Source organism: Lepisosteus platostomus, chromosome 6 (assembly GCF_059453375.1).
Source record: "Lepisosteus platostomus isolate fLepPlt1 chromosome 6, fLepPlt1.hap1, whole genome shotgun sequence".
Classification (NCBI taxonomy): domain Eukaryota; kingdom Metazoa; phylum Chordata; class Actinopteri; order Semionotiformes; family Lepisosteidae; genus Lepisosteus; species Lepisosteus platostomus.
Genome location: NC_142616.1, coordinates 13,260,608 through 13,288,120, shown reverse-complemented (window position 1 = coordinate 13,288,120; position 27,513 = coordinate 13,260,608). Strand labels below are relative to the sequence as shown.

General features: G+C 46.7%; 1 protein-coding gene across 1 annotated transcript; it reads right to left on the bottom strand.

The window, feature by feature from the left end:
* Nucleotides 1-975: 975 nt before the first annotated feature.
* LOC148660432 (zinc-binding protein A33-like) lies at nucleotides 976-16,032 on the bottom strand. The gene is made up of 5 exons (XM_088638160.1): nucleotides 15,969-16,032; nucleotides 11,101-11,118; nucleotides 10,634-10,660; nucleotides 4,261-4,362; nucleotides 976-1,828 (listed from the first exon to the last, which is right to left on the bottom strand). Exons 1-5 carry the CDS (start codon nucleotides 16,030-16,032, stop codon nucleotides 1,284-1,286), a joined length of 756 nt encoding a protein of 251 aa, XP_088494286.1. The 3' UTR covers nucleotides 976-1,283.
* Between the last annotated feature and the right edge of the window lie 11,481 nt (nucleotides 16,033-27,513).

The following is a 27,513-nucleotide window of genomic DNA, read 5'->3' as shown; positions in this document are numbered from 1 at the left end:
CAACTGTTACAAAGTTACAAAGTGGACAGAATACAAGTGTTTGTGCTGTTTTCTGTCTTCCTCCAATCACAGGGTCTGGACAGCTGATCAGACTGCAAAGAGAGTCTGGGATTCTCCACACTGTGATAGATGACAGAAATCACAAGCACATTCATGACATAGGAATCTACATCATCATCATCATCATCATAATTCCTTAGAGTTATACAGTGCTTTTCTGGACACTCCACTCAAAACTCTTTACAGGTAATGGGGATCCCCTCCACCACCACCAGTGTGCAGCCCCACCTGGATGATGCTCCAGTCTGCTCACACACACCAGCTCTCAGTGGGGAGGAGAGCAGAGTGATGAAGCCAGTTCAGAGAGGGGGGTTATTAGGAGGCCATGATTGGTAAAGGACAGGGGGAAATTTGGCCAGGACACTAGGGTAACACCCCTACTCTTTTTTAAGAAACACCCTGGGGTTTTTAATGACCACAGAGAGTCAGGACCTCGGTTTTATGACTCATCCGAAGGACGGCGCCTGTTTACAGTCTCGTGTCCCCGTCACTATACTGGGGCATTAGGACCCACACACACCACAGGGTGAGCGCCCCCTGCTGGCCCCACTAACACCTCTTCCAGCAGCAGCCTTAGCTTTCCCAGGAGCCTCCAATCCAGGTATTGACCAGGCTCACACCTGCTGAGCTTCAGGGGGCTGACAGGGGTGAGTTTCAGGGTGATATAGCTGCTGACATTAAATCATGACGAAGATGAAGATGAAGACCAAATGTCAAATATTCAGAATGACTGAGTTTATTTAATACAGAAATAGTTCTATTTGAGTCAGGCCATGACAGTGAAGCAGCAATGTCCATCATGTAGAAAGCGACTGGCATTCAGCTGACGTGTTAGTCTGTGTCTGATGGTGACCCAGCTAGTCAGCCATGAATCTGGAGAATTTACAGGTGAGAGATAAAGAAAACACCTGTGACTCAATTTTACTGATTTACTGAAAGAAGTGATTAATGCAGAGCAAATAGAATAGAGCAATGACATGGACTGAAAGTAGAAAGTAGAACAGTTTGACACAAAGCCAGTAATAATTTCATTTTCCAAGAGAGCCCCTCCCACAGGTGATGTTGTTTCTGGTGACTGAAAGAGTAGCGTTGAGAGCAGATGTGGACATGCCCAGCAGTGGGTGGAGAAAACAACACAAAACAACAGAAACAGAAGAACAATTTCAAATGAAAAAGACTAAATGATTTACATTCCAGGAGAGAGAATCAGACAATGTGCTGATTCAGTCTGTGTGACTGACAGGACAGATGATCAGTGGGGCTGAGTTTGTACCTCTCTGATGAAGATAGGGGCTGAAGAATGGAAAGAGTTTCTCAGTGAAGGAGGCAGTGAAGGTGTAGATATGGGACCTTTTGTCCACATTGTAAAAGGAGACCTGTCCCCCCTCATAGTCCACATACACCCCCACCTTCTGGGGCTTCTGGCTCAGGGGGAGGAGGACAGCAGGGGAAGAGTTTGCCTTGTACTCATTCGCTTTCCTCAGCCACATAGTCCAGTAACCATACTGGGGGCTCAGTGTGATGCTCCCCTTCCTGTTGATGGACTCTCTGGCGACGCCTAAATCCCAGTCAGTCTTCTCCCCCACCTCCACCTCCCAGTAGTGTCTCCCTGAGGTGATCCCATCCTTTCCCAGGACATTGACACAACGATCAAATCTCTCTGGATTGTCAGGGAGATCCTGTGGTGTGCTTCCATGTCTCACTTGTTTCCCATCCTCAGACAGGATGAGTTTGGGATGAGCTGTACTGGGGTCCAGAGTCACATCAGCTGTGGATCAGAGAGCAGACAGACAGGATGAAATGATCTGTATCTCACTCCTCTCTCAGATGAAAGTACAGATGCAGGTGTCTAGAGTGTGTATCAGGATTCACTCCAGCGGAAAGCTCACTGCAGTAAACTACAGTTCTGTTCAGTCTGCTGATTTCAGTGACAAAGATAAAACTGAGTGATTAATTAATCACACAAAACCCATTGTCCTCTTCTCCACTGTTCTGTCACAGTTTGCACGTGATGCCTGCAGTCACAGGTTCACATCACTGGTTTGGGTTGAACTCGTCTGAAGTCACTGGCACTTGTTTGTGTGCAGCAGGTAAAAATAAAGAAAACACTTCAGAAAGCGTCAGGATTGTGTGGCCAGCGTGTAGTGGACATTACAGTGTGGACAGGACAGGTCCAGACGCTCTGGATGTGTTCTGATATGACTGGAGAGAGTGGGCAGGCGGACCTGTGGAAATGGGGTCTCCTGGGTTGGTCAGGACAGACAGGCCCAGCCCGGCTGAGATGAGCTGTGAGCGTGTGCAGAGCTCTCACACTGCGAGAGTCTGGCTCCTGTGGGAGAAAGTGTCTTTAAATCTGAAGGAGACCTGATGATCCACTGTGTGCAGATCACACGGCTGAGGGCATCTCTATACTGATGGATACATTATTTCACAAGAAGAAAAATGATCAAACTGTCTTTTCATGGTTATTCTGGTTCCTCTCTATCAGTTAGATTGTAAAAGTCTCATTAAGACAAAATTCTTAGAAGCTGAAATTGCTGCCACTTCATTAACAATAACAGGGACCTGAGTCACACAGGCAGTAACTGCAGGCTTGTCTCCTCCTGCTCTACTGAGGACAGTAATAAAAAGGATCTGTTGTTAGTGTGTGTTAAGAGCTGTCTATCAGTGTATTTAACTCTGTCACCTGAATTAAGGCTGAAGTTGTCTTTACACAAGACAGGGGAACCCGAGAGAGAACAGACAAAGCTTGTGTGTGTCTTTTTTTCTTACTCGTTACACACAAATCAGTGTAATACGTATGGAAACCTGAAAAACAGACATTGTGGGTCAGTTGTAACAAACTGACACAGCGCACTAACTGGAGCTCAGCCCCTGGTCAGCACACAGCTCCGTGTTAAACTAGCGAGCCAACTTCAGACCAAGAGCAACGAACTTGGCCGCTGAAATCAGTCCGCAGCTCCGAGCTGAACCTGCTCTCCACAGCAACGAGCCCAGAGTGAGAGCTGCTGCCCTCTAGAGGTGACTGGAGTACAGGACTGACTCCCAGCGCCTCTTCACATGGGGAGACAGCTCAGTGTGGGACAGGCGGAGCTCTGGATCACAGGAGAATAGAGGGGAAACAACACCGGCACTACGGCAGGAAGTCATGTGTCCGTCACTTGGAAAAGGATTGTAATGTTTAACTAAAACTGCTTGCCAGTTAAACCACATATATTAATAATGAACTTAACTGATGTGTTTATTCATAAGAGTAATTTTTTAAAAACGAATTTTATTGTTTCTATTAATGTATTTAATGTCTATTAATACAAGTAATTTATTAACAATGCAATTTATTGTACATCTTTATTAGTTGCTGTATGTAAAATATCTTGTATGCGACAGTGTTTTTTCAGATATCCCAGGGAGTGAAGAGAACTGAAAATAAGAAAATATTTAAATAGTTTGAAAGTCTTAAATGTGTTTTGTCACATCTGGGTGTGAATTGAACATATTTGTTATTTATTTGTTGTGATGAGTCTCTACAATTGTATTTCTGAAGGGAAAGCAGGTATATTCAGAAACTGTGGGAACAGATATTAGCGTCATGTAGTCAAATGTAAAGGTTAAAGAAATAAAAATACTGAAATCTCCATCTTTTTAAAAGTGATGATTTGTGTCAGTTCTAGATGAAGGCAGTCTGCAGGAATGGCTGTAAGAGCTGATGGAAGGACATCTGTGGATATTACTGCACAGAATGATTTCACCTCAATAACTTTCCTTACTCGTTTCGACATCAGTTTGCTGGACTAATAATTAATTTCCCACCAGATCTCACTGTTTTCACTGTTTGTATTTGTTGAGCCATGTGTTGGTGACCCTGCTCTTCAAGGCTCAGCTGTGTGAGTCTGCAGGTGTGTGTTCATGCTGAAGATCACGATGGTCAGGTACAGTATAACTCCTACAGGCAGCGCCTGGCTCAGACAGACTACAGAAGGAGAGAACCTGGCAGTTCTGCTGCAGACCAGTGAAGAGAGCTTTCCCTGCATGGCCAGGTGAGAGGATGGAGTCACTGGTACTGAACTCCTCTGTGCAGAACCGTGCGTCTCGAGAGCAGTGCCAGCAGGAAATGCCGAGTGGCCCTCAAGCTAATAGCAGCGAGGGGCCACACCTCCTCCTGGGTACCAGTTCAACAGCTCCAGAGCAGCCGAGAGTTACCATGGAGACACAGCAGGGAGCCCAGAGACTCCCCCTGAGCCAGGAGACACTGACCCACGGTGCGAGGGAGCAGCGTCCTGAAACTGAGGACAGGGGCTCGGCCTTCAAGACCACAACAAAATCAGACAAAATGGTGGAGGAGCTTTCTCAGCGCAGCAAAGAGGGACTGAGTGAGGCAGAGCAGGGACAACCAAGGACTGTGCTACGAGAGTTTGCAGATGTGTTTGCTGGAAGAGAGGAAGACTGTACTCGTACAAACAAAGCTTAGAGCACCACCAACACTGGCGAAGCAAGACCCATCTGCATCCCTCCTCCCGCCTGGCCATCCACAAGAGAGCCGAGGCAGAGGAAGCAGTCCGGGGTCTGACTGCAGCAGGGGAGATCGAGCCCTCTGACAGGCCCTGATCTCCCCCTGCAGAAGGACGCTTCACTGCTGGTCTGTACAGACTACAGGGACTCAACAACGTCACCCAGAAGGACTCTTGTCCCCTGAGCCACACTGACGAGGTGCTGGATTATGTCTCAGGGTAGCGCTGGTTCAGCTCTCTGGACCTGTACAGCAGCTACCGGCAAGTTGAGGTCCCCAGAGGTCAGGCCAGAGACTGCCTTCTCCAGAGGTCAGGGGCTGTGGCAACACACGCTCCAGCCTTCTGGACTGTGCCCTGCCCAGCCAGCTCTGAGCGGCTGATGGGAAGGGAGCTCAGTGGCGTGCCCAGGTCAGAGTGCCCGGTGTGCCTGGATGACCCTCATTCTCCAGGTCCTGGACAAGTGAAGAAAGGTCAGGGACCTCATGAGGAGGACAGGTCTCTAGACTCACTGAAGAAATGAATCTCCTACAGCAAGAGACTCGTTTCCTGGGAGCTTCTGAGCCAGAAGGGTCTCCACAGCCCCTGAAGAGGAGCCACAGTAAACTCCTGGCCAGCCCCCCGGTCAGTTCAGGATGTGAGGAGTTTTATTGGACCGGCCTCCTACTACTGCTGGTTTATGGCAATAAATGTTAATTAATAACCATTTAAGTTAAAGACCTGCGTGTGGGGGGTGTACTGACGTGTGATTGTAGCTCCACTTAGAATTTTGTGTCACCATTCATTATCTAAACACACAGACACACACACTCACACCAGGGCCAATTTTGTCCCAAAAGCCAATTGACACACCAGCACATCTTGGACTGTGGGAGGAAACTGGAGCACCAGGAAGGAAACCCATAGGACACAGGGAGAACATGCAGACTCCACACAGACAGCACCCCAGGAGTTGAACCCAGGGCTCCAGCACTGTGAGGCAGCATGGCTCTCCACTGCACCACTGTGATCCTGATTTTCCACACGTATTCCCAAATCCAAGGTCAGTGGATCTGCCAGGTTCAGTCTGTAGACCCTCATGAAGGAGTGAGCAGAGACCTCAGCACAGGGTAAGATTTCACCAGGAGACAGACCTACCTGCAGCACTGCACAGCCACTGCCACTCTGAAACACAGAGATACACACACTGTTAATCATACACACACACTGAACACAGAGATACACACACTGTGAATCACAGACACACACTGAACACAGAGATACAGACACTGTTAATCACAGACACACACTGAACACAGAGATACACACACTGTTAATCACACACACTGAACACAGAGATACACACACTGTTAATCACACACACTGAACACAGAGATACACACACTGTTAATCACACACACACACTGAACACAGAGATACACACACTGTGAATCACAGACACACACTGAACACAGAGATACACACACTGTAAATCACAGACACACACTGAGCACAGAGATACACACACTGTTAATCACAGACACACACTGAACACAGAGATACAGACACTTAATCACAGACGCACTCTGAACACAGAGATACAGAAGCTATTCAGAATATATGTGTATTCAGGAACACAGTATATATATGGAGGCAGCACAAAGCTCCAGTAAAGATTAACTGTTGTCATCACATCGATTTCAGATTCTTTATCCCCATGGAAATATCTCACATTAACATGAGAGGAGGAGAGATCCCCAGTTATTACCCAATCACCTTTAACACAGTGTGAACACCACACATACAGTGAGCTGTTGGGCCCCTGTGTTCATCAGTGATCGATCACACTCCTGCTGATGAGCTCTTCTAGTTTCTCCTGTCCTGTTTCACCCATATAGAGGCTGCAAACTGTCTGGACTCTCTGGCCTCAGTCCTCTGTCTTGTTACAGGTTAGTTTTGATACACAGCCCATCCAACACCCCTGCTGTCCAGCTGGTCTTTCTGAAGAAATGTCTAAAATGTGTGATGTCAGTGATGATTCGGTAACTCTTTAACTGTAATGCTGAACATTGAGATATATAGTAATATATAAGTATTTAAGAGTGACGTCCTTGATTTGTGTTTACTGTTGTGTTTGATATTGCCCTGGTCTTTCCTGGGTCCACCAGAATTGCCCTGTTCTGAGTTTCCTGCCCCCAGTGCCCCAGTTTAAATACCCCTCAGCTACTCCACACACACTCTTCCCCCACACTGGCAGTGAGAGGCCTGAGCCCATCAGAGCTGTGAGTGTACACAGAGTACTTACTCAGGTCAGGGACAGGGCCTCCTATACCTGTACAGAAGAAAGGAGAGGTCAGTACTGAGCTGTGCTGCCCTGCTGGACACTGTGTCCAGCACAGACAGTACTGGGGTTATTATGGCCAGTATGATGTGGTGTTGTGGACAGGTGAAAAGGTCAAAGGACAGAGGTCACATACAGAGGCCATATATAATCTATAGAGAGATCACACTGCCACTGAGTCCAACTCTCACACAGAAACACAGGGACACATTCACACGTTTGTATGTCTGTACCTGTGAAGTACATTAACTCTCTTTCTGGTGTCATTATAATCTGTCTCTTCATCTCAAGGGGTGAAAATAGATCTGAATCAAATAGTTTGGGTACTTTTACAGTGACAAATGCACTTACACTGATGAACACCCAGACTCACACTGTCATTCATGCACACTGCTCACAGAGACAGTAAAACAGTAACACACACTCACACTGATGCACACAGATACAGGAACACACTAATACAGACTCACTGCTCTGCACACAATCACACACTTGTATTCCTACTGTATGTTCCCTGCATACCCACACACTCCAGTGACCCCAACACTCTCTGCTCTTCTGTTATTCCACTGGCAGTGATGAACACTGACACACACACTCACATGGACACACACAGATAGAGTAACACACTAACACACACTCCCTCTGACACTGCTCAACAGACTGTCACAGACACTTGTATTTCTCTATTCACTCCACAACCTCACTACTTCAGACTCTCCCAGCTCGTCTGTTATGGGTTATGGCCTGGGTTTTCACAGGCACTCAGACACACTCAGCATGACTCCTGTTCATCTGGGGGATTGAGGCTGTTTAGTGTTTTCCAGGGAGACGCTGGGTCCTGTCTCTTCAATTCTACTGTCTACAGACACAGAAACAGGGTGTGACAGAGGACGTGTGCCTGGTGTCACATGTTAATTAACACTTTGATTGGATCATTTTAATGCCCAGTCTCTGTGTGTATCAAGTATTTGGTTTCATCACAACATGAATCTGCACCGCTGTCTAAGTTGTTATTAGATATTTGACAGGTATTTCCTTGGGTGATATGGGGTGGGTGTGTGAACAGGGATCCGGTCAGCAGTGAGACAGTGTTGTGACTGTGATCTAATGAGCTCTTAATTTGTACTTAATTGATCAGTGATCACCTGTTGTGTAATTACTGTAATAATGTGATCTGTGTCTCTGAGTAATAAAATACTAAATACTAAATGACATTTAGTCTCCTACAAGCTATCAGCTTCTCTTAATGTAAAAATGGTTTATAATTTAGGAACTTGTGTGAAGTTATACCTCAATTACTACAGCACTAACATGATTCCACTGGCTGAACGACAACATGATCACTGTGAAAGATATTGAAGTTCTTCACAGGAGTATAAACTAAACCTGCAGTGAACCTCAGTTCACAGTGTTTCTCCTTCTCTTTCCTCCCTCATCAGCACATTTCTCACTGTGACTCAAAACTCATCAGTATTAACAATCAATAGCTGAACTGTGTCTTTAACTTCAACTGGAGACAGACCTACCTGCAGCACTGCACAGCCACTGCCACTCTGAAACACAGAGACACACACACTGTTAATCACAGACACACTGAACACAGGGATACACACACTGTTAATCACAGACACACACTGAACACAGAGATACACACACTGTTAATCACAGACACACACTGGACACAGAGATACACACACTGTTAATCACAGACACACACTGAGCACAGAGATACAGGCACTGTTAATCACAGACACACACTGAACACAGAGATACACACACTGTTAATCACAGACACACACTGAACACAGAGATACACACACTGTTAATCACAGACACACACTGAACACAGAGATACACACACTGTTAATCACAGACACACACTGAACACAGAGATACACACACTGTTAATCACAGACATACACTGAACACAGAGATACAGACATTGTTAATCACAGACACACACTGAACACAGAGATACAGTACACACATTGTGAATCACAGACACACACTGAACACAGAGATACACACACTGTTAATCACAGACACACACTGAACACAGAGATACAGACACTGTTAATCACAGACGCACACTGAACACAGAGATACACACACTGTTAATCACAGACACACACTGAACACAGAGATACACACACTGTTAATCACAGACACACACTGAACACAGGGATACACACACTGTTAATCACACACACTGAACACAGAGATACACACACTGTTAATCACAGACACACACTGAACACAGAGATACACACACTGTTAATCACAGAGACACACTGAACACAGAGATACACACACTGTTAATCACAGAGACACACTGAACACAGAGATACACACACTGTCAATCACAGACACACACTGAACACAGAGATACACGCACTGTCAATCACAGATACACACTGAACAAAGAGATACACACACTGTTAATCACAGACACACACTGAACACTAAGATACAGAGACTGTTAATCACAGACACACTAAACACAGAGATACAGACACTGTTAATGACAGACACACACTGGTCACAGAGATACACACACTGTTAGTCACAGACACACACTGAACACAGAGATACACACACTGTTAATCACAGACACACACTGAACACAGAGATACAGACACTGTTAATCACAGACACACACTGGCTCCACATTGGGAATAAGACATCAGTACAGTCAGTGGTGTCAGTCTGAACACAGAGATGTTTTTCCACACAGTGTACAGTACATACGTGATTTAGGGATGGGATCTCTCTTCATGGCATCTGTAGAGAGATAAGAGGAAGTTATTGTATTGAAAGTGTATTTTGCTTATTACCGGATATCATACTAGAGTTTATACTGCAGTGTGAAATAAGTTGATTCAGGATCCTCAGTGTCCTCTGCAGTGGGGATCACAGTGTCAGTGAGAGAGAACAGCTGTGTCTGTTAGACTGGTGTCTCAGTCAGTAAGTCAATAAGACAGTCAATAAGCCATTGAAGGTATTTCATACTGATACTTAAAGCTGTTCATTGCAAAGTCATGAAGGACAACACTAGCTGCTGTCACACACCCTGACTGACCAGTACCCACAGTGACCAGTATCACTACCTGAGTGACCTGAACCCACAGTGACCAGTATCACACCCTGAGATGAGATACAGACATGTGGTTTTCACACTGCTTCATGTCTGGCTGTGAGCTGGGCCAGTGAGAGATGACCAGTCACACACCATGATGAGCACATCTCCACACCAGACCTGATCCAGACAGACTCAAGAATAACATCATTCTGACACAGACTGGCTCCCAGCTGGCCCAACACAAGCAGGCAGTTCAGATGTGTTGTTCCAGCACTACAGACACGGAGTGTGACAGCAGGACACAGGCAGGACCCCATAGTGTCCAGAATACAGGCTGTTCACTCAGGACAGGGCTGATGGACTGTTGACAGTCTGAAAGGAGACTTTTTAGACAAGAGGAGAGAAAATTCCTCTTTGAGACCCTGTTGTCCCAGAATCTGTTTCATCTGTAGTTTCTATTGATTTCAGAAATCTGAGTATTTTACAGATTAATGAACATGTGTGTGTTTGTGGAGAATCAGAGAGAAGGATTTACTGTGTATCAGTGCAGTAGAGGTCATCACAGTGGAGCTCAGTACATGTCAGCACATATCAGTACAGTAGAGCACAGCTCAGCCTCATCTGAATTTTCACTTCTGTGATCTAACAGACACAGGAGGTACTTACCCAGCTCTGTGCGAATGACAGGAATGGCTGGAAACAAGAGGACATTATTAGACCATCAGGGCTCTCAGTCACTCATGACTCTCAAATCAGTTTAAATATTCAAACTCAAACAGGCAGCAAATACCACCTTCCAGAATTAAACTATCAATGACAAGAAACATAACAAATAACATTCTTCTATATACACATTTTATTCATAAAATCATTTCTTTACTCTGTTCTATACATAGAAACTATGTTATTGTTTTTTACAGAGGAACTCCTGCTAAAATGACTTTAATTAATGATTAATGAAAATTAATGAGAAGCTACAGAGAGTCTAACTGATTCAATTTCAACTCAAGATGCTTTATTGGCACGACCAATGAATACATCAGTGTTGCCAAAGCTATACAAATACAATTAACATCAAATCTACAGACACTTACAGAAATGTGACAATACAGACACATCTCACAGTCACTCACCATTGAGCTTCTCCTCCCCTGTAAACAAACACAGACACTGGAGTCAGACACACAGGAACAGAGCTGGAGAAACTGGAGAACGACTTCGGGCATTGTCTCCATTACAGGTGTTATACAGTACATCTTACTTGATATAAGAACAGAAAGGGAGCAGCCCATACAGTCAGTGTGGAAGTTAGTATCTCATCCAGCTGTGTCTTGAAAGGAAGCAGGTATCGGCTTCAACAGCTTGGCTGGGCAGCTTGTTCCCTCTCCCACCACCCTTTGTGTAAGGACGTGATCTCCTGCTCTCAGTTTTTAATGTATTTCCCCCCCAACAAATGGAAACCACATCCCCAAAACTGATCCCTCCTATCTCTCATAGATAAGAATGTTTGCCACACTAAAGTAAATGAGAATCACTTCACCCCATTCTGTAATGTTTAATCACAGAAGTTGGGTAACTGTGGTGAAAAAGAAATTCAATTCTCACTGTGATTAGAGTGTACTGTATGTACCCACTACCTCATCATCTCTCTGGACTCCAGGTATCCTCTCTGTAGATCTAACTGTGACACAGTGGACACAGTCATAACCGCAGACCACATACATCAGTAGCACAGTGACTCCTACAGTAGCATGAACATCACAAAGCATCCCTGTCCAGCAGTAACCTCACACTGACAAAGGGCTCCTGTCCTGAAGAAACACCAGGAGTATCAGACACAAAGTCAAGCTGGAATATGAGTCTAGATTAGAGCAGAGACCTTTACTCAGAACTCAGAGTGGATTCTGGGTTATTTAAATTGCAAGAACTGGAAAACAAAATACTTCACTGTGTCAGTAGATAGACTTGTTCTTCACAGAGCAGAGTAGTGGAGTCTGGAGGTTATGAGGAATTCAGTGATGTGGATTTACAGCAGTTATTCCTTTATTGACTACAGGGTGACCTGCAGATGTGATACAGAACAGACACCTGACACACCTACAGGCAGGGTCTGCTGTCAGCCCTGCTCCTGTACTGAGCCCAGACTGCAGTCCGGTCTGTGAGAGCGATGAGGGTAACAGCAGCTCTGTGATGACGGAGAAGGAGGATGGAGAAGATCCTGTACTGACTGCAGTCTAGAGAGGTGTGTTCAGTAGAGTGTGTGACTCTGATATATTAACCAGCAGCTGTATCAGACAGGCTGGAGAAGATCCTCTGAGGAGACTGAGACTCAGTATTGAGGATCAGCTCCTCTCCTCAGCTCACTCTCTCTCTCACTCTGTGGCACAGGGAGACTGAGAGACTGTACAGATCTTCCAGGATGACCTCACTGAGACAGTGCAGACCACAGCAGGAGAGATTCTCAGGGATCAGCTCTGCTGTCTTTGATGCTGTATGTTAATCTCCTCTAGGGCAGCTGTCAGAATATTAGGATTACAGCTGCAGTGGGATAAACAGTGAGTTCAGATCTGAAATCTACTAAATATCCATCAGGTGTATTAGATTGTTACTGATTTACTTGGACAATGAAACACTGAAACACTAATTGTTTCTAGAGAGTATTGGACACAGTGCTTGTGTCACTACAACCACTAACACACTGTTCTCCTGGGGGTGAGAATCAGGAAGGAGCCCAGCAGGAAGATCCTGGGTATGCTGGGATTCTCTGAGTTTCCATCCCAGAGGAGAAGGTCAGATGTTCACTGTTGCCCATAGATGATGGAACAGCTCCTGAGTAACTTCACCCTGATTCACCTCCACTGGTGGAAACTCACAGTGAGACACAGCTGAAGACAGAGGAGCTCTGACACTGGAGGAGCTGGGTCTGTCTCTGCAAGGACAGCTGCTGTGGGCCGGTTCTGGTTCTGACTGATAGCAACCCATCCCACAGTGTAGATCTCCCTCTATAACCCATTCTGAGAAGCTGAGCTGCTGGGACCTACAGCTCTTGACAGGGTGTCTGTGCACTGACTCCTGTTATCTAGAGTAGGGTGTGCTGCTCAGACACTGTCATTTACAGTCCATCCTGACACAGACATTCAGACACACATCTATAATGAGCACATACTGTCCATTCTTCTCCACTGGATCACCAGAAGGGCTGCTGCTGCTACAGTCACAGCTGCTAACAAGAAGAGAGCCACCATCCACCCAGAGGACGCAGGGAAAAAGTCTCCTGGAAAACAGAAGAAATAAGAGGTTTCTTATTGAGACTGACTATAATACATGTAGTAAGTAGTTAGTATTCATTGCAGGCACATGTTTTAAGCCCAGTGCTGAGATTCAATAAAGCATGAGAGATACTTCATGTTCCTGATTGTTTAGTTACACAGAAAGCAGAGATAGGATCGGTTGTTTTAATTTAATCTTGAACCTTTCAGAATTGATACTTTTTTTCTGAATATTAGATAAAGTATTTACAGAAAGTGTCTTATTGAGAGTGGTGTTACTGAGTGTCACCTGATTGTATGTGCGTGACAGATTCAGCACTTTGTATTGAGTGTTGAGGTGAGTCCTTTCATCATTAGTTCCTATGCTGGGCTGTGCCCAGTGGCCCAGGTGTGTTATGTCCTGGGTGTGTGTGAGACCTCAGGTGTGTGACAGCTGAGCTCCACTGTTCGTGTTCAATACTCACTGGGAATGTGGAGCTGAGAGCCCCAGTCTGGCTCAGGCAGAGCACTTCTGACCAGACAGGAGAAGATGTTGGACTCCTGCTGGACTGGGATGGAGCTGCTGACACTGAGGAGCCCCTGACTGTCCCTCTCCACTGTGCTGCTGGACAGTGAGGTCACATCATGTCCATCCCTGTCTGTCCAGGTCACTGCAGGCGCAGGGACCCACCCCTCTGATCTGCACAGCAGCTGGGTGTGACCTCCTCCAGGGGAGTGGAGAGACACTGAGGGCTGGGAGCCCAGGGCTGTGGGTTCGACACAACAGGAGATATTTCACAGCTGATAAAAGCCCACTGCAGCAAAGTGTTATTTCAGTGCTGTGATTTCCGAACACAGAAATGATAAAGACATGTTTAGAATCAACAGTTTGAAGTATCTGTATATTATAACTCTTAAAGTTTCTCCACTCAAGTTGACAGTTGAGCTGTCAGCTGATGAACTGGAGTGTTGAGGTACAGTATCAGTGAGTCTGTATTTACAGGAGACAGGATCAGTATCACAGACAGATAAGTGTGGAAAATGACCCACTTGGATGAGTGTTGAGCTGTGTAATCTTTTGTTGTGTTTTGTAGTGTTGTAGTGTATTCTGCAGTGTTAATTTGTAGTTTTGTTAAAAAAAACGAATTTTATAGTATGGTGTAGAACTGTTTAATGCAGTACTGTGTTTGGTTGTATTGAGTTGTGCTTTGTTGTGTTGTTCTGTGCTGTGTTGAGCTGTGCTGTGATGTGTTATGTTTTATATACAGGATATGTTTTATAGTATTGCGTTGTGCAGTGCTGTACTGTGTTGAGTAGTGTTGTACTCTGTTGTGTAGTGTTGTATTGGCACTGAGTGTGTTACTGTGTGTACTGAGGTGACATCAAAACACAGGTGCAGTACCTCAGTCTCTCTAATGTCTCTCCCTGTGCAGACTGGGTGTATGTGTAATGTTGTATTGTGTTATGTAGTGCTGTATTGATACTGAATGTGTTAATGTGTGTGTAGTGTGGTTCTGACTTGTGAGGAGAAATAACTTGTTCTCCAGCCATTAGACTTTCATCTGAATTAAAAATAAGGTAAAGTTGTTTGTTTCAGTTCTGTCCAATTTGATATCATAAAGCTGAACTCTCAGGTAAGGAGAAAGAGAGGACTGTATTTCAGTAATTAAGAGCACCTGAAATCTTCTCTTTATAAGGACAAGGAAAGAGAAATTAGACTGTGACATCTCAAATGTGTAATACTGTAATCTTTAAGTGTGAAGCCTGTTTAGAATGAGGGAAATAGAAAAAATGAATGTATTTCAGTTACAACCAGTGTAAATTCTGTGAGAAACTAACATATCCAGAACATTAGCACTGCAAAGTAACTGTATTTACTCTATCACTGTGTTATTATTTATTATTACTGAGTATTGATGTGATCAGTGACTCATCACAGATATAACTCTCTTCAGACAGTAAACCAGACTGAAAGACTCTCACCTCTCACACCCAGGTCAATACCAGTGTCATCATCATACCTCCGGCCAGAGAGCACCATACATCTGTACTGTCCATGATCAGAGCGTCTCACGTCTCTCAGTATTAGAGACACATTGCCTCTGGGGAGCTCACCCAGGAATAGATTAACCCTTCTCCTGTAGGCTAGATTCTGTAAATCAATGTTATAGTCCTGAGCTTCATATAAACAAACAAAGTTATCATGATCATCTCTAAACCAGCGGATCTCTAGGTCCACAGCGCTGATGTCTGGTGAGAGGTAACAGGGCAGGACAGCGTCTTCACCAGGGAAAACAAACACAGGAGCAGCTGGACCAACAACCCGAAACGTCCCTGAAAGAGAAGGAGCACACAGCTGACATGAGTCTCAGCCTCTACACAGACACACACTGAGACAAACTGGAGACTCATACTGACAGAGTGAAGAGAAGCAGCTCAGTGACCCCTCAGTGTTTTCTATGAGCTGTATTGAACTGTATCTTGCATGAAGCTTCATCACCCAGTCTGGTTTCTCAGGCTCCTTATCACAATTGAATTGTCATGAAGTTGAAGTTTTCAGTCACAAAGTTAAAAAAAATACAGGTCAGTCTGCATCTTACAATGCAAAATAAACAATTTAATCAAGCAGACTATAAAGAAGGTAATGACATTCAGCAGTAAACAAGTCCTCTGTCTCCTTCTGTCTGTTGATTTAATCAATTCCAGTCTGCAGTCCAGTCTGCTGCTGTGTGGTAAGCTCTCTGGTAAACTACCACCCTGCCCATACTCCTCTTCCTGTTTCCTCTTCTCTCTCCGTTTCTTCCCAGCTCCCTCCATCATACCTCTGGGACAGTAAACAGGTATCGCACAACATCGTCTCTCTCTGCTGCCCCCTGCTGTCCAGCACAGCTCAGGGGTTGTCCCTATTTCCCAGCCCCCTCCAGCTTCATCCCCTCTTTGCCCCAGACTCCTCAGCACAGCCAGCAGTGTCTCAGATCCCTGCGTCCAGCCCTGCTCTCCCAGCTCCTCAAGCCCAGGACTTCCCCTCGGGATGATCACTCCTCTCCCTGCTCCTTCCAGTTCCTTGATGCTCCCTCTCCCTCCAGCAGCAGTCTGGACGAAGTGAAGACCTTCATCTTGTCCATCTCCTCCTTCACTCTCCTCACTCCCTCCAGCCCAGGAGAGCTGAGCAAAGTCCTTCCTGTGTTCTGTTCAGTGTTCACTGTTCCCAGGCCTCTCTGACAGGAGCTTCTTTCCTCTGAGTTTCATTATAACACACTGGGCTTCGATTCACTGCAGATAAAACATGGTCCCTCTCCTGTCATCAACTTCCTTGGAATTAATCACAGTTATGAAGATTTCTGCCTCCTTGCCTCACAGTAAGCTTGACTGTAATCAGTATTTTACAAACACAGCTCCTTTCAGCTGAACAGCTCTGGGGCCGTTATTCTCCAGTCAGTACAGCCTCTTCAGCAGCCTGTCCCTGTGCTGCTGCTGCTCTCCCTCCTCCAGAGGAGCAGCTCAGTGTAATAGAGCTGTGAAGGAAGGGTGACGCTCTGTCAGTCAGTGGTCACTCAGGGAGGCACAGCTGTAGGGGACTGATGGTTTGATGAGCTCCAGCTGGGGGCTCCTCTATAAACAGCCTGTCTGCCCTCTCGAGAGGACTGCTTGCTCTCTCAGGCCGTGGAGACAGAAGGAAAAGCGCTTCTCCTTGGAACAGTGATGCTTATCACTAGAGAGCTCTCCCCAGCCCACCAGGACTGAGTGTGTGTTTGATACACAGTCCAGCAGGAGAGAGAGAGAGAGATGCTGGCAGCTGTGGGGATGTTCCCAGTGTTTGTCTTCAGCTGGGATACAGCAGGGCTGGTTCTTCCTCAGGCCTGTACAGTGAGCAAGCAAGCCTGTACTTCATCCTTTTCAACATTTACACACGTCTCATTTCTACCAGGACAATGAGGAAGAGCTGAGAGCTGCAGAGCTCCTGAGGTACAAGAGTAAAGAGCTCTGAGTCTGCTGGGCGAGAGCTGTGGGCCGCAGGTCTCCAGAAGAGAGAGTGTGTGAGGGGCAGTGACAGTGATACTGGAGCCTGAGAGAGAAACACATCCTCCAGCAGGACAGCAGGGCTGCAGGCTGAGCAGTCTGGGGGCGACTGTGTATGAGAGCAGCCTGGCCTGGAGAGCAGAGAGCTGTCATCACAGACGCTCAGGAGGTGAAACCAGCATGTTAGAGTGAAGCTGTGCAGTGTAGCGGCAATGCTTGTTAATAAGACAGAATTAAGTGTTGTGGTGCTTTCCCAAATGAGGCCCCATCTCTCTGTTCATCTCTGTGGTGCAGCCACAGAGAAACTATTCATGCAGGCTGATTTAAAGATGTTTTCTTTTGATAAGGGACAGCTCAAAAATGGGGATGCACTTAGCTAAGCCTGGCTATCATGATCAATGGTCATCCATTGGCGCCTATCTGTCTGGGTAGTGCCAGATGGACATCTGGACTGCATTCCTAGGTGTCAGGAGTAAATGACTCATATCTCACCTTGATCAACCAATCAGGGACTGGTAGGGCCGAGTAACCCACGTGGGACTCTGATGCCCATGGAACTTTCGGCCAATGAATGAGCTGAAGTTCCTCCATGTAAAAATAGGCAACACAGAGCTCCAAGTGAATTCTGTGAACTTTTTCGAAAGACTATTCTAAAGGAGAATGTGAGAAGAATTCCAGGGCAGGACGGCCCAGGAGCAGAAAGGCTCCCAAGGGCAGGACATTCTCGCAGCGCGCCTCCTGACCATCCTGAGACTCAGCCCGGACAACCACGGAACGGCCAGTGTGTCTGAGTGCCAGAACTTTCCTTTGTTCTAAGAGTCTAGAGTGGAGGTTGCCAGAGAGTAACCAGCAGCAGGCCTCGTGAACAGGTCGGAACTGTGGACAGCTGAATCACTATTCAGAACTAGCTCTTCATCAGGAACGAACCGGTCCTCTTCCTGACTTGCTGGGACCCACAGTCATCTTTTCTCCTGTGCACAAACTGTGCTAGTTAAAGCCAACAGTGAGCATCAGCAGCGCACCGTCGCAAGCCGCACAGCACAGCCTGGCACCGTGCCAGAGAGCGCGGATTGGACAGCAACAGCCTGCAACTGTTTCTTTGTGTCCGCAGGAGATCTGAATCCCCAGAGATTGGATGAGTATTCAACTTCAATGCATTACAGCTCGAGAATTCAATTGTTATCCCAACCAGTTGATATCAATTTAATTCCTAAGAGTTATGTACTTGTTTTGAGTATGTAATGTTGAAGTTATAACCAAGGTCACTTACGAAACGGTCTAAATGAATGATATACTGAACGTATGTCCTCTTGATATGTGTAACACTTTGTAACTGATTGAATATATACCTTTTGTATTCTGATAACCCTCACGATAAGATCTGTTTGGTTTACATGCATATTCTATATATTAATAAATGTATCCTTGCGTATTAGTACCTGTGTTTGTGCGTTGTTTGAGTTATGTCGCATGGTTGGATTTTAAGGCCATTAAAAGAATCAATTTCGTGATTTACTGCTACAATTAATAATTGTCCCAGTAAATGCCCAAACCCCTACAAAACTGGTGCCTCGTGAGAGCACACTACAGCAGGAAGACAGCAGCTGGAGAAGAGCTGCAGTCAATGTAGAGAATATAGACAAGAGCCGAGTGTTACAGGCAGGAAAGACAAACATGGCCTACAGGAGCTTTAACAGAGAGACTGCAAGGGGACTTCAGAGTCAATCCAGTGCTCCTCTCCAGAGGTAACAGTCAAACATGAACCAGAGTGGACATGATGAGAAAGTGCATTTAAACCGGAGAACAGGAGGCACACAAGGCTGTGGGAGTGTAGATCATGGTGTCAGGCCAAGCTCCTGAAACCTGTGTCTTGGCTTCTTGCAAGTACAGGTTCACCCTCATGTTCTGATCAATGAATATTCAGAATTAAGAGATTTTAAAATGTTCTAATGTTAAAATTATAAGTTTCAGAACCCAGTCTTCGGTATGAGGGTCTTGTTCATGTTATTGATTAAAACACCAATAAGAGTCTCACTTTACCTGATCCTGAGACAGAGGACTGGTGGAGAAACAGCAGAGTCACAAAGAGCCACTGTGACTGGTCAGCCTTCATCTCTGAAATAAACACTCTGATGGAGATCAATGGTCTCTGAAAGATACACGCAGACAGATCAGTCAGCTCACTTACTGACTGATCTCACTGTCACTCCAGCACACAACAGCTTCAGTCCTGACTGATCACTCACACACTGCTGTATCTGACTGATCTCACTGTCACTCCAGCACACAGCAGCTTCAGTCCTGACTGACTGATCACTCACACACTGCTGTATCTGACTGATCTCACTGTCACTCCAGCACACAGCAGCTTCAGTCCTGACTGACTGATCACTCACACACTGCTGTATCTGACTGATCTCACTGTCACTCCAGCACACAGCAACTAAATCTAATTAGTTTTCTGACTCTGACCTAGTGTAAATAGAAAACAAGCATTATATTATCCATCCATTCCTTTTTATCCAGTCTGGAGTCACAGGTGCGCTGAAGCCTAACACAGAAAGCAAGGGGACAGGATTCCAGTCAGACAGTATTTCCTGACTCCTTATACTACTGGACAATAACTGGACTCACCTGTTTCACCTCACAGGACGTTCACACTGTTAATTACAGTCCATATCGTGGAGAAAAGTTTAATCTTCCTTGTGTTGAGAGTCGTTGCTCACAGAGAGATGCTGTTCAACTACAGGAAGCACAAAGTGAAAGAGAAACCTTCAGGAAAGACAAGAAATTTACTGTTTGTCTGCCGTCAGATCCGATACGTTGAAATAAAGGAGAAAACTCAAACATTTGACACCATCAGATTATGATTCACAACAATAAGTCGTCTGTTTAGTGACTAACTGTCTGAGTGTACAGGACAGCAGCTAACCCTGCAGCACACTGTGCTGTTAACTGCTCGGAGACAGACAGGATACTTACACACTGGACAACCTGCTCCTGCTGCTCTGAGCTCCTCTCTCTCTTGTTCTGAAAGAAATATTTGAGAATCTGAGGCCTCTTAATAACTAGATTTGAAAAATGATCTGTCCACCTCACCTCTCACACCCTGTTTACCAGAGTAATGAAATATTTTCACTTTCGCTTCTCAGTGAAACACAGAGAGGAGTGCAGGAGAGGATTCTGGGAAACTGGGCTGTGGCGGCAGGTTGTGCTGTAGTCATGTGACTCACAGCTCTGTGTTCAAGGACATTTCTGTGGAGATGAGAATATTAACACTCATATCAGTATACCACCCTGGAGCCCCTCTCTCCTTGTCCACAGACTGTGAGACGGCAGCTCCTCTCTCCCTGAAAGGAGCCTCACACACAAGATGAGTTCACTTCAGCTCAGCTGCATGTGAGACAGTGAGAGGGGCTCCTGTTGGGCCTGTGTGTGACCATGAGCCAATATTACTGCCTGCTCATGGGGACACCCTGCTGAATGAGGCCCATCTGATCCGAGTGAGTCTTCTGCTCTGTGATGAAGAGGGATTTGAAGTGAGGGAGAGGAGCTGTCAGGATACCCTGCTCCTCTGGGCTGATTCATCCACTGGGAAGAGCAAAGGTTTCTGTCTCCATCTCGGCTCCAGCAGGAAGGAACAGGAGTGTTTTTGCTAGAGGGCTGGTCTGTCTTCCAGGCCTGTGGGAGTCCGAAATCCAGGGCTGCTTGAGGAGATACAGCTTCGATTCTGGGCAGATGGCTGTGTGGTGGCTCATTTCTCAGGCCCCATGAAAGGCTCCCAGTGTGCTGCAGGAGCAGAGGGGCTGTTCAAGCAGGACTGAGCTGAGGCACTGCTGCTGCAGGAGTGAGGCAGCGGCGTATCGTCTCCCCACAGCTGAGAGAGACAGGGAGCACAGGCTGAGTCCACAGGCCCCTGGTCTCCCATCCGCACAGACAGGAGCTCTCTCAGCACGAGGGGAGAGGAGCCAGCAGACCTGCGCTGCCATGTCAGGGACATGAGAGCTGTTCACACACAGGCTGCACCCGGTCAGCTGGGACAGCCAGTGAAGATCTGGTGCTCAGTGAAGAGTGAGAGTGAAGAGTGGAGATGCAGTGGAAACGTGAGCAGAGAGAAGTGGGAGACACAGAGTGAACTGGATTGAATCCTCAAGTGTCCAGAGAGGGAGGAGTTAGGGAGAAGAGTCAAGAGAAGAGCAGAAGAGGAAGAGGAGGACTGTGCAGTCTTTTCTGACACCAGTGAGTGAGGACAGGGATGCTGGAGGGGATCCTGAAGACAACAGGACAGATCACTTCAACCCACAGATCGAATGTGACTCCTTCTGTCTCCCACTCCTCCACAGTCCACACCCACCTCAACACTACCAGCAGGACCAGTTTAACTGCACTGGCCTTTCTGGTCACTGTCTTCATTAAAATGACCTCCTGGGAAAGAGCTGGTGGAAACAGAGGAGATCAGTGATGCTCTCCTTAACTCGTCTCTATCTAGAGACTGTAAGATAAACGACCAGAGAACCTGCAGACATACTGGTGTAAAAACCCAGGAGCTCAGCTGCATTTGTCTTGATTTCAGTGTGAAAGTGACCCCAGACCAGTTCAGGTGACAGATCCTGGAGTTTCAGTGTCACAGTGAAGGACATCGTCATCCTACAGACCTGAATCACAGCACAGGGCCCAGTTCACAGCTTGTCTGAATACTGGTCCAGACGCAATGGTGGTCAGGGAGATCTGAGGTCATTTCCACAGGCTGGTCCAACTGATCAAACATCCTGACCTGTTTCATTAAAGTGTTGTATAAATAAAAAATAATAACAAGTAATTAATGTTAAATTTCAGTAAGTTAATATTTAAATAATATAAACTTATAGTTAGTATTTATTCATATTTATAAAATTATTTTAATTAAAAAATATTGTTTAATATAAAATTACAAATACAAGAAATGTCTCACATTTACATGAGAGGGGTGCGATCCCCCATTAACATCATGTCTCCTTCCTGATGTCCTCCTACAGTGAGCTCTGTGTGTCCCTGTGTGCGTCAGTGATCTGTAACACACAGCTGGTGTTGAGCTCTTACAGTTTCTATCGTCCAGTTTGACCCATATAGGCTGTAAACTCCTGGGTCACCTGGCTCCAGTCCTCTGTCTTGTTACAGGTTCGGTTGGATAAACAGCCCAACCAACACCCTTCTGTCCAGCGTGTCTTTCTGAAGAAATGTCTCCAATGTTGTACTGATCCAGCTCATCCTTCCCCAGCCATGATCCAGTAACTCCTATAACGTCACAGCTCCTCAGTAATGATGGACTCCTGATGAGCTCTTGCTCTCTATTGCTGATGCTGTAAGAACTGAGATCTAACAGATGTTTATTAGTGCTGCCCAGGGCTTTCCTGACTCCCCAGTTTTGCCCTGTTGGGAGCCCCCTGCTCCCCATTTCCCCACTTTAAATAGGTCCTGTCAGCACCCAGACCCCACTGTCCCTCCACACTGGGCAGCCACACAAAGAGGTAACTGGTTAGACTGGTCGTGGAGGCCTCCATCAGGCCAGTGGTGCTTTTGACAGAGCGGAGTGGATGGGAGGGGAGGAGGTGGGTATCAGTGTCCTGGGCGTCCACCAGGGGCTCGTATGGGGCTGAAGAAAGACACATCCAGCCCCTGCAGGCAGCCTGCAGCCCAGCAGCTCCCTGAGCCTGCAGGCAGGTGAGAAGGCTGCTGTGGGATCAGACCAGACTGGAACCTGTTGGTCTGAATGTGTGGGACTGGAGGAAAACCAGACGGAGCAAAGTACACAAAAATATGGGACTGAAGTGTGTTTCTGTCTCCTAAAGACTTGAGGCTGGAGCTGAACTCACACTTCAGCAGCACACTGAGCCAAAGCACAAGGCCAGAGCTCCACTGGAGGGGCTTCATAATTAGACAGAGGCCTGGAGTGGCCCAGTGGTGCCCAAGATACAAATATTGAGCTCACATGTCTGAATACTTATTCAATCAGCTTACAGCATCACATGCACTTCTCTTCAGACATTGCTGACACTTACTGCAGCTTTTCTTAGACTTCCTCAGCTTGTGGATTCAGGTTTGGATTGAAATATTAAGTTTATGAAATGCTTGTACATAAGTTTGTAAATTCACAGAAGAGAAAGAAGGTCAGACCACGAGAGAGAGAGAGGAGTCCAGAGGAGTTGGGACTTGATCTCACGCCAGGCGAGAGCTCCGACTTCATGATCATCCAGACCAAACCTGACTGGAGCTCAGTATCTGAACCCTGCGAGAGAGAGAGAGCTGTTCTGTGTTTTTAGGGATCTTGGGTCTCATGGGTATAAGATACCCTTGTATCATTTATTTTGTGACATCCAGATATGCACAGAGACATATTTAATATAAAAATAATAAAAAATTTAAATGAATAAATATTTGTTTAATCCAGTGTGCATTAATTATTACTCTTTTCACTAAAACTGTGCCAATGAACAAAGAATTCACGTGTCTCTCTCTATTCCAACAGCGACTATTCTGACTGTTCTCGACTATATTCTAGAGCAGGGTCCTTAACCTTTTTGAGAGTGTGACCGTTTTTGGTCAAAAATATTTTGAGTAGAAAAAAAAAGCACTTTATTTATTAGTAGTAGCAAAAGGCTGCCTCTCCAGTCATCCTGTGCTGAATTGTTTGGAATAATCTTTCAAACTCGTGTGCTTGTTGCTCTGGCCTTGATGGAATTTACCGGACGAACAGTTTCATCCATTCCTTGTTTGAGTTCAGGGGGCATTTTCTATGAATCACACATCACAAGCACACACAGAGCGAAGGGATCACCAGCTGTACTTTCAGACCAGCCCTCTGTCTGCCAGCCTGAGCAGATTCCCACACGCTTGTTCCAGTCAGTTTCATGCTCACAGACAGATGTGTCCAGCAGAAGGAAACGTCGATACAGTGGCGCGCTCAGGAAGAGGACAACAGAACAAACAATCCTCATTCATGTCTCCCTCTTCAACAAGTCTGGTGTAAACAAGCAGGTGTGCATCTCCAGAGACACCAGTGGTCTCGTCAAGTTGTAAAGAAAACTACACACTAGATCTTATCCTAGAGATCACCTGCTCTTCCACGTCTCTTGACATACGCCCAATGTGGTCAGACACGGGATCATTGACACTGGTATCATTGACACTGGTATCATTGACACTGGTATCACTGCCAGCTGCTCTGCAGCACTTTCCCACACAGGATTGAAACCGTTTCCTTAGAGCACAGTAGGGGAAAAAGTCCCACCTAACGTGTGGCTTCCCAGTTTGGGCAGTCCAGTTAGCTATGAGGAAAGACACTGAAGTGGCTTCTGGCTCACAGTTCACAGCTCTTTGGAGGGCAGATTGTTGGCCTCTCAGCTCCTGTAGCTTTCGTTCAAAACACTCAACAGGTTTAGACTGCAAGGCTGAGTGTCTGGTCTGCAGGTGGTGTAGCAGTCTGGAGGGCCTGAGGCTTTCCTGAGCCAACACTTCACCACAAATCGTACGGTGTGAATCCCTACTCTAGGGACTGTTCGTCAGATTTTCTCATTGTTTTCAGCTGTGCGTTTCTCCACATTATCTTCAGCTCTCACTCCTCCAGTCTCACCTATTAAAACCGCTCCACTGCTGGGCTCATCACTACTACCTTGCGCAGAAGAAGAAAGTGCTACGAATATAAACACAGTCAAGGCCCACCGATAGGAATGAATGTAGCGGCCTCGCTGGGTCCACTGAGTCACCCTGCTGGTGGAAACAGTCTGAACCCTGCAGCTGTGTACAACAGCGAACTGTTTACCTCTGTTACTGTCCATTGATGTGTAAACACCCTGAATCTGCGGACGTGTCCCGTTTATCACTCTAGTGTGTGTGTTAACCTTAGGTTGATTCTGTCTCTGCTGCCTATTGTGTGACCCTCATGGGGGTCACGACCCCCAGGATAAAAACCCCAGTTCTAGACAAACCACTTACAACTTGGGGGTTATGATCAATTATTTTACTTGTTGACTAAACCACTCTGTCAATTCCTGTTATTCACCATTTTCATGTCCCCCATTTGTAACAATATTATATTTTGTGTTTATTGTGTTTCTCAGCTGCTAGAGCTACCAGCTCTGCTGAAGCTGCTGTTTCACAGACAACCTGAGTGACATGGAAATGACTTTATCAAGAGCACTGAGGGCTGATAACAGGAGGCACTTTACAGCACTGCTGTCCTGCAGCTCAGTGTGTCTGTGAGCCTGTCCACTCCCACTCCAGAACTGGTCAGTGTGTCTGTGAGCCTGTCCACTCCCAGTCCAGAACTGGTCAGTGTGTCTGTGAGCCTGTCCACTCCCAGGCCAGAACTGCTCAGTGTATCTGTGAGCCTGTCCACTCCCACTCCAGAACTGGTCAGTGTGTCTGTGAGCCTGTCCACTCCCGCTCCAGAACTGGTCAGTGTGTCTGTGAGCCTGTCCACTCCCAGTCCAGAACTGGTCAGTGTGTCTGTGAGCCTGTCCACTCCCGCTCCAGAACTGGTCAGTGTGTTCAGCAGGGCTGTCCAGTGCTGGTCCTGGAGGGGTCAGTCAGTGTTTCTGCAGCAGGACTGTCCAGTCCTGGTCCTGGAGGGGTCAGTCAGTGTGTCTGCAGCAGGACTGTCCAGTGCTGGTTCTGGAGAACTGGTCAGTGTGTCTGCAGCAGGGCTGTCCAGTCCTGGTCCTGGAGGGGTCAGTCAGTGTGTCTGCAGCAGGACTGTCCAGTGCTTGTTCTGGAGAACTGGTCAGTGTGTTTGCAGCAGGGCTGTCTAGTCCTGGTCCAGGAGGGGTCAGTCAGTGTGTCTGCAGGAGGACTGTCCAGTGCTGGTTCTGGAGAACTGGTCAGTGTGTCTGCAGCAGGACTGTCCAGTCCCGGTCCAGAATTGGTCAGTGTGTCTGCAGCAGGGCTGTCCAGTCCTGGTCCTGGAGGGGTCAGTCAATGTGTCTACAGCAGGGCTGTCCAGTCCTGGAACTGGAGGGGTCAGTCAGTGCGTCTGCAGCAGGGCTGTCCAGTCCTGGTCCTGGAGGGGTCAGTGTGTCTGCAGCAGGGCTGTCCAGTCCTGGTCCTGGAGGGGTCAGTGTGTCTGCAGCAGGGCTGTCCAGTCCTGGTCCTGGAGAACTGGTCAGTGTGTCTGCAGCAGGGCTGTCCAGTCCTGGTCCTGGAGGGATCAGTCAGTGTGTCTGCAGCAGGGCTGTCCAGTCCTGGTCCTGGAGGGGCTGGTCAGTGTGTCTGCTGGTGTTCTGATTGTTCTGACTCAGTTCAGGAAGTAAAGAGCAGCTGCAGGTCATTGTTAACTGAGCTCAGATGACAGACATGACCTCCAGCACCAGGGCTGGACAATCCTCTCAACACCGAGAGCAGCAGGTTTCTGGAACAAGCAGCCCAGTAGGGTGGCCAAGTGACCACAGACAGCTGGACACTGACAGACAGACCAGGCGCCTGTTACAGTGCCTGGACCGGACAGGTGTTTTGAAATTGACACAACTGTTACAAAGTTACAAAGTGGACAGAATACAAGTGTTTGTGCTGTTTTCTGTCTTCCTCCAATCACAGGGTCTGGAAAGCTGATCAGCCTACAGAGAGAGCCTGGGATTCTCCACACTGTGATAGATGACAGAAATCACAAGCACATTCATGACATAGGAATCTACATCATCATCATCATCATCATCATAATTCCTTAGAGTTATACAGTGCTTTTCTGGACACTCCACTCAAAACACTTTACAGGTAATGGGGATCCCCTCCACCAGCACCAGTGTGCAGCCCCCCCTTGGATGATGCCCCAGTCTGCTCACACACACCAGCTCTCAGTGGGGAGGAGAGCAGAGTGATGAGGCCAGTTCAGAGAGGGGGGTTATTAGGAGGCCATGATTGGTAAAGGACAGGGGGGAAATTTGGCCAGGACACTAGGGTAACACCCCTACTCTTTTTGAGAAACACCCTGGGGTTTTAATGACCACAGAAGGTCAGGACCTCGGTTTTACGTCTCATCCGAAGGACGGCGCCTGTTTACAGTCTAGTGTCCCTGTCACTATACTAGAGCATTAGGACCCACACACACCACAGGGTGAGCGCCCCCTACTGGCCCCACTAACACCTCTTCCAGCAGCAACCTCAGCTTTCCCAGGAGTCTCCCCTCTAGGTACTGACCAGGCTCACACCTGCTGAGCTTCAGGGGGCTGACAGGGGTGAGTTTCAGGGTGATATAGCTGCTGACATTAAATCATGATGAAGATGAATATGAAGACCAAATGTCAAATA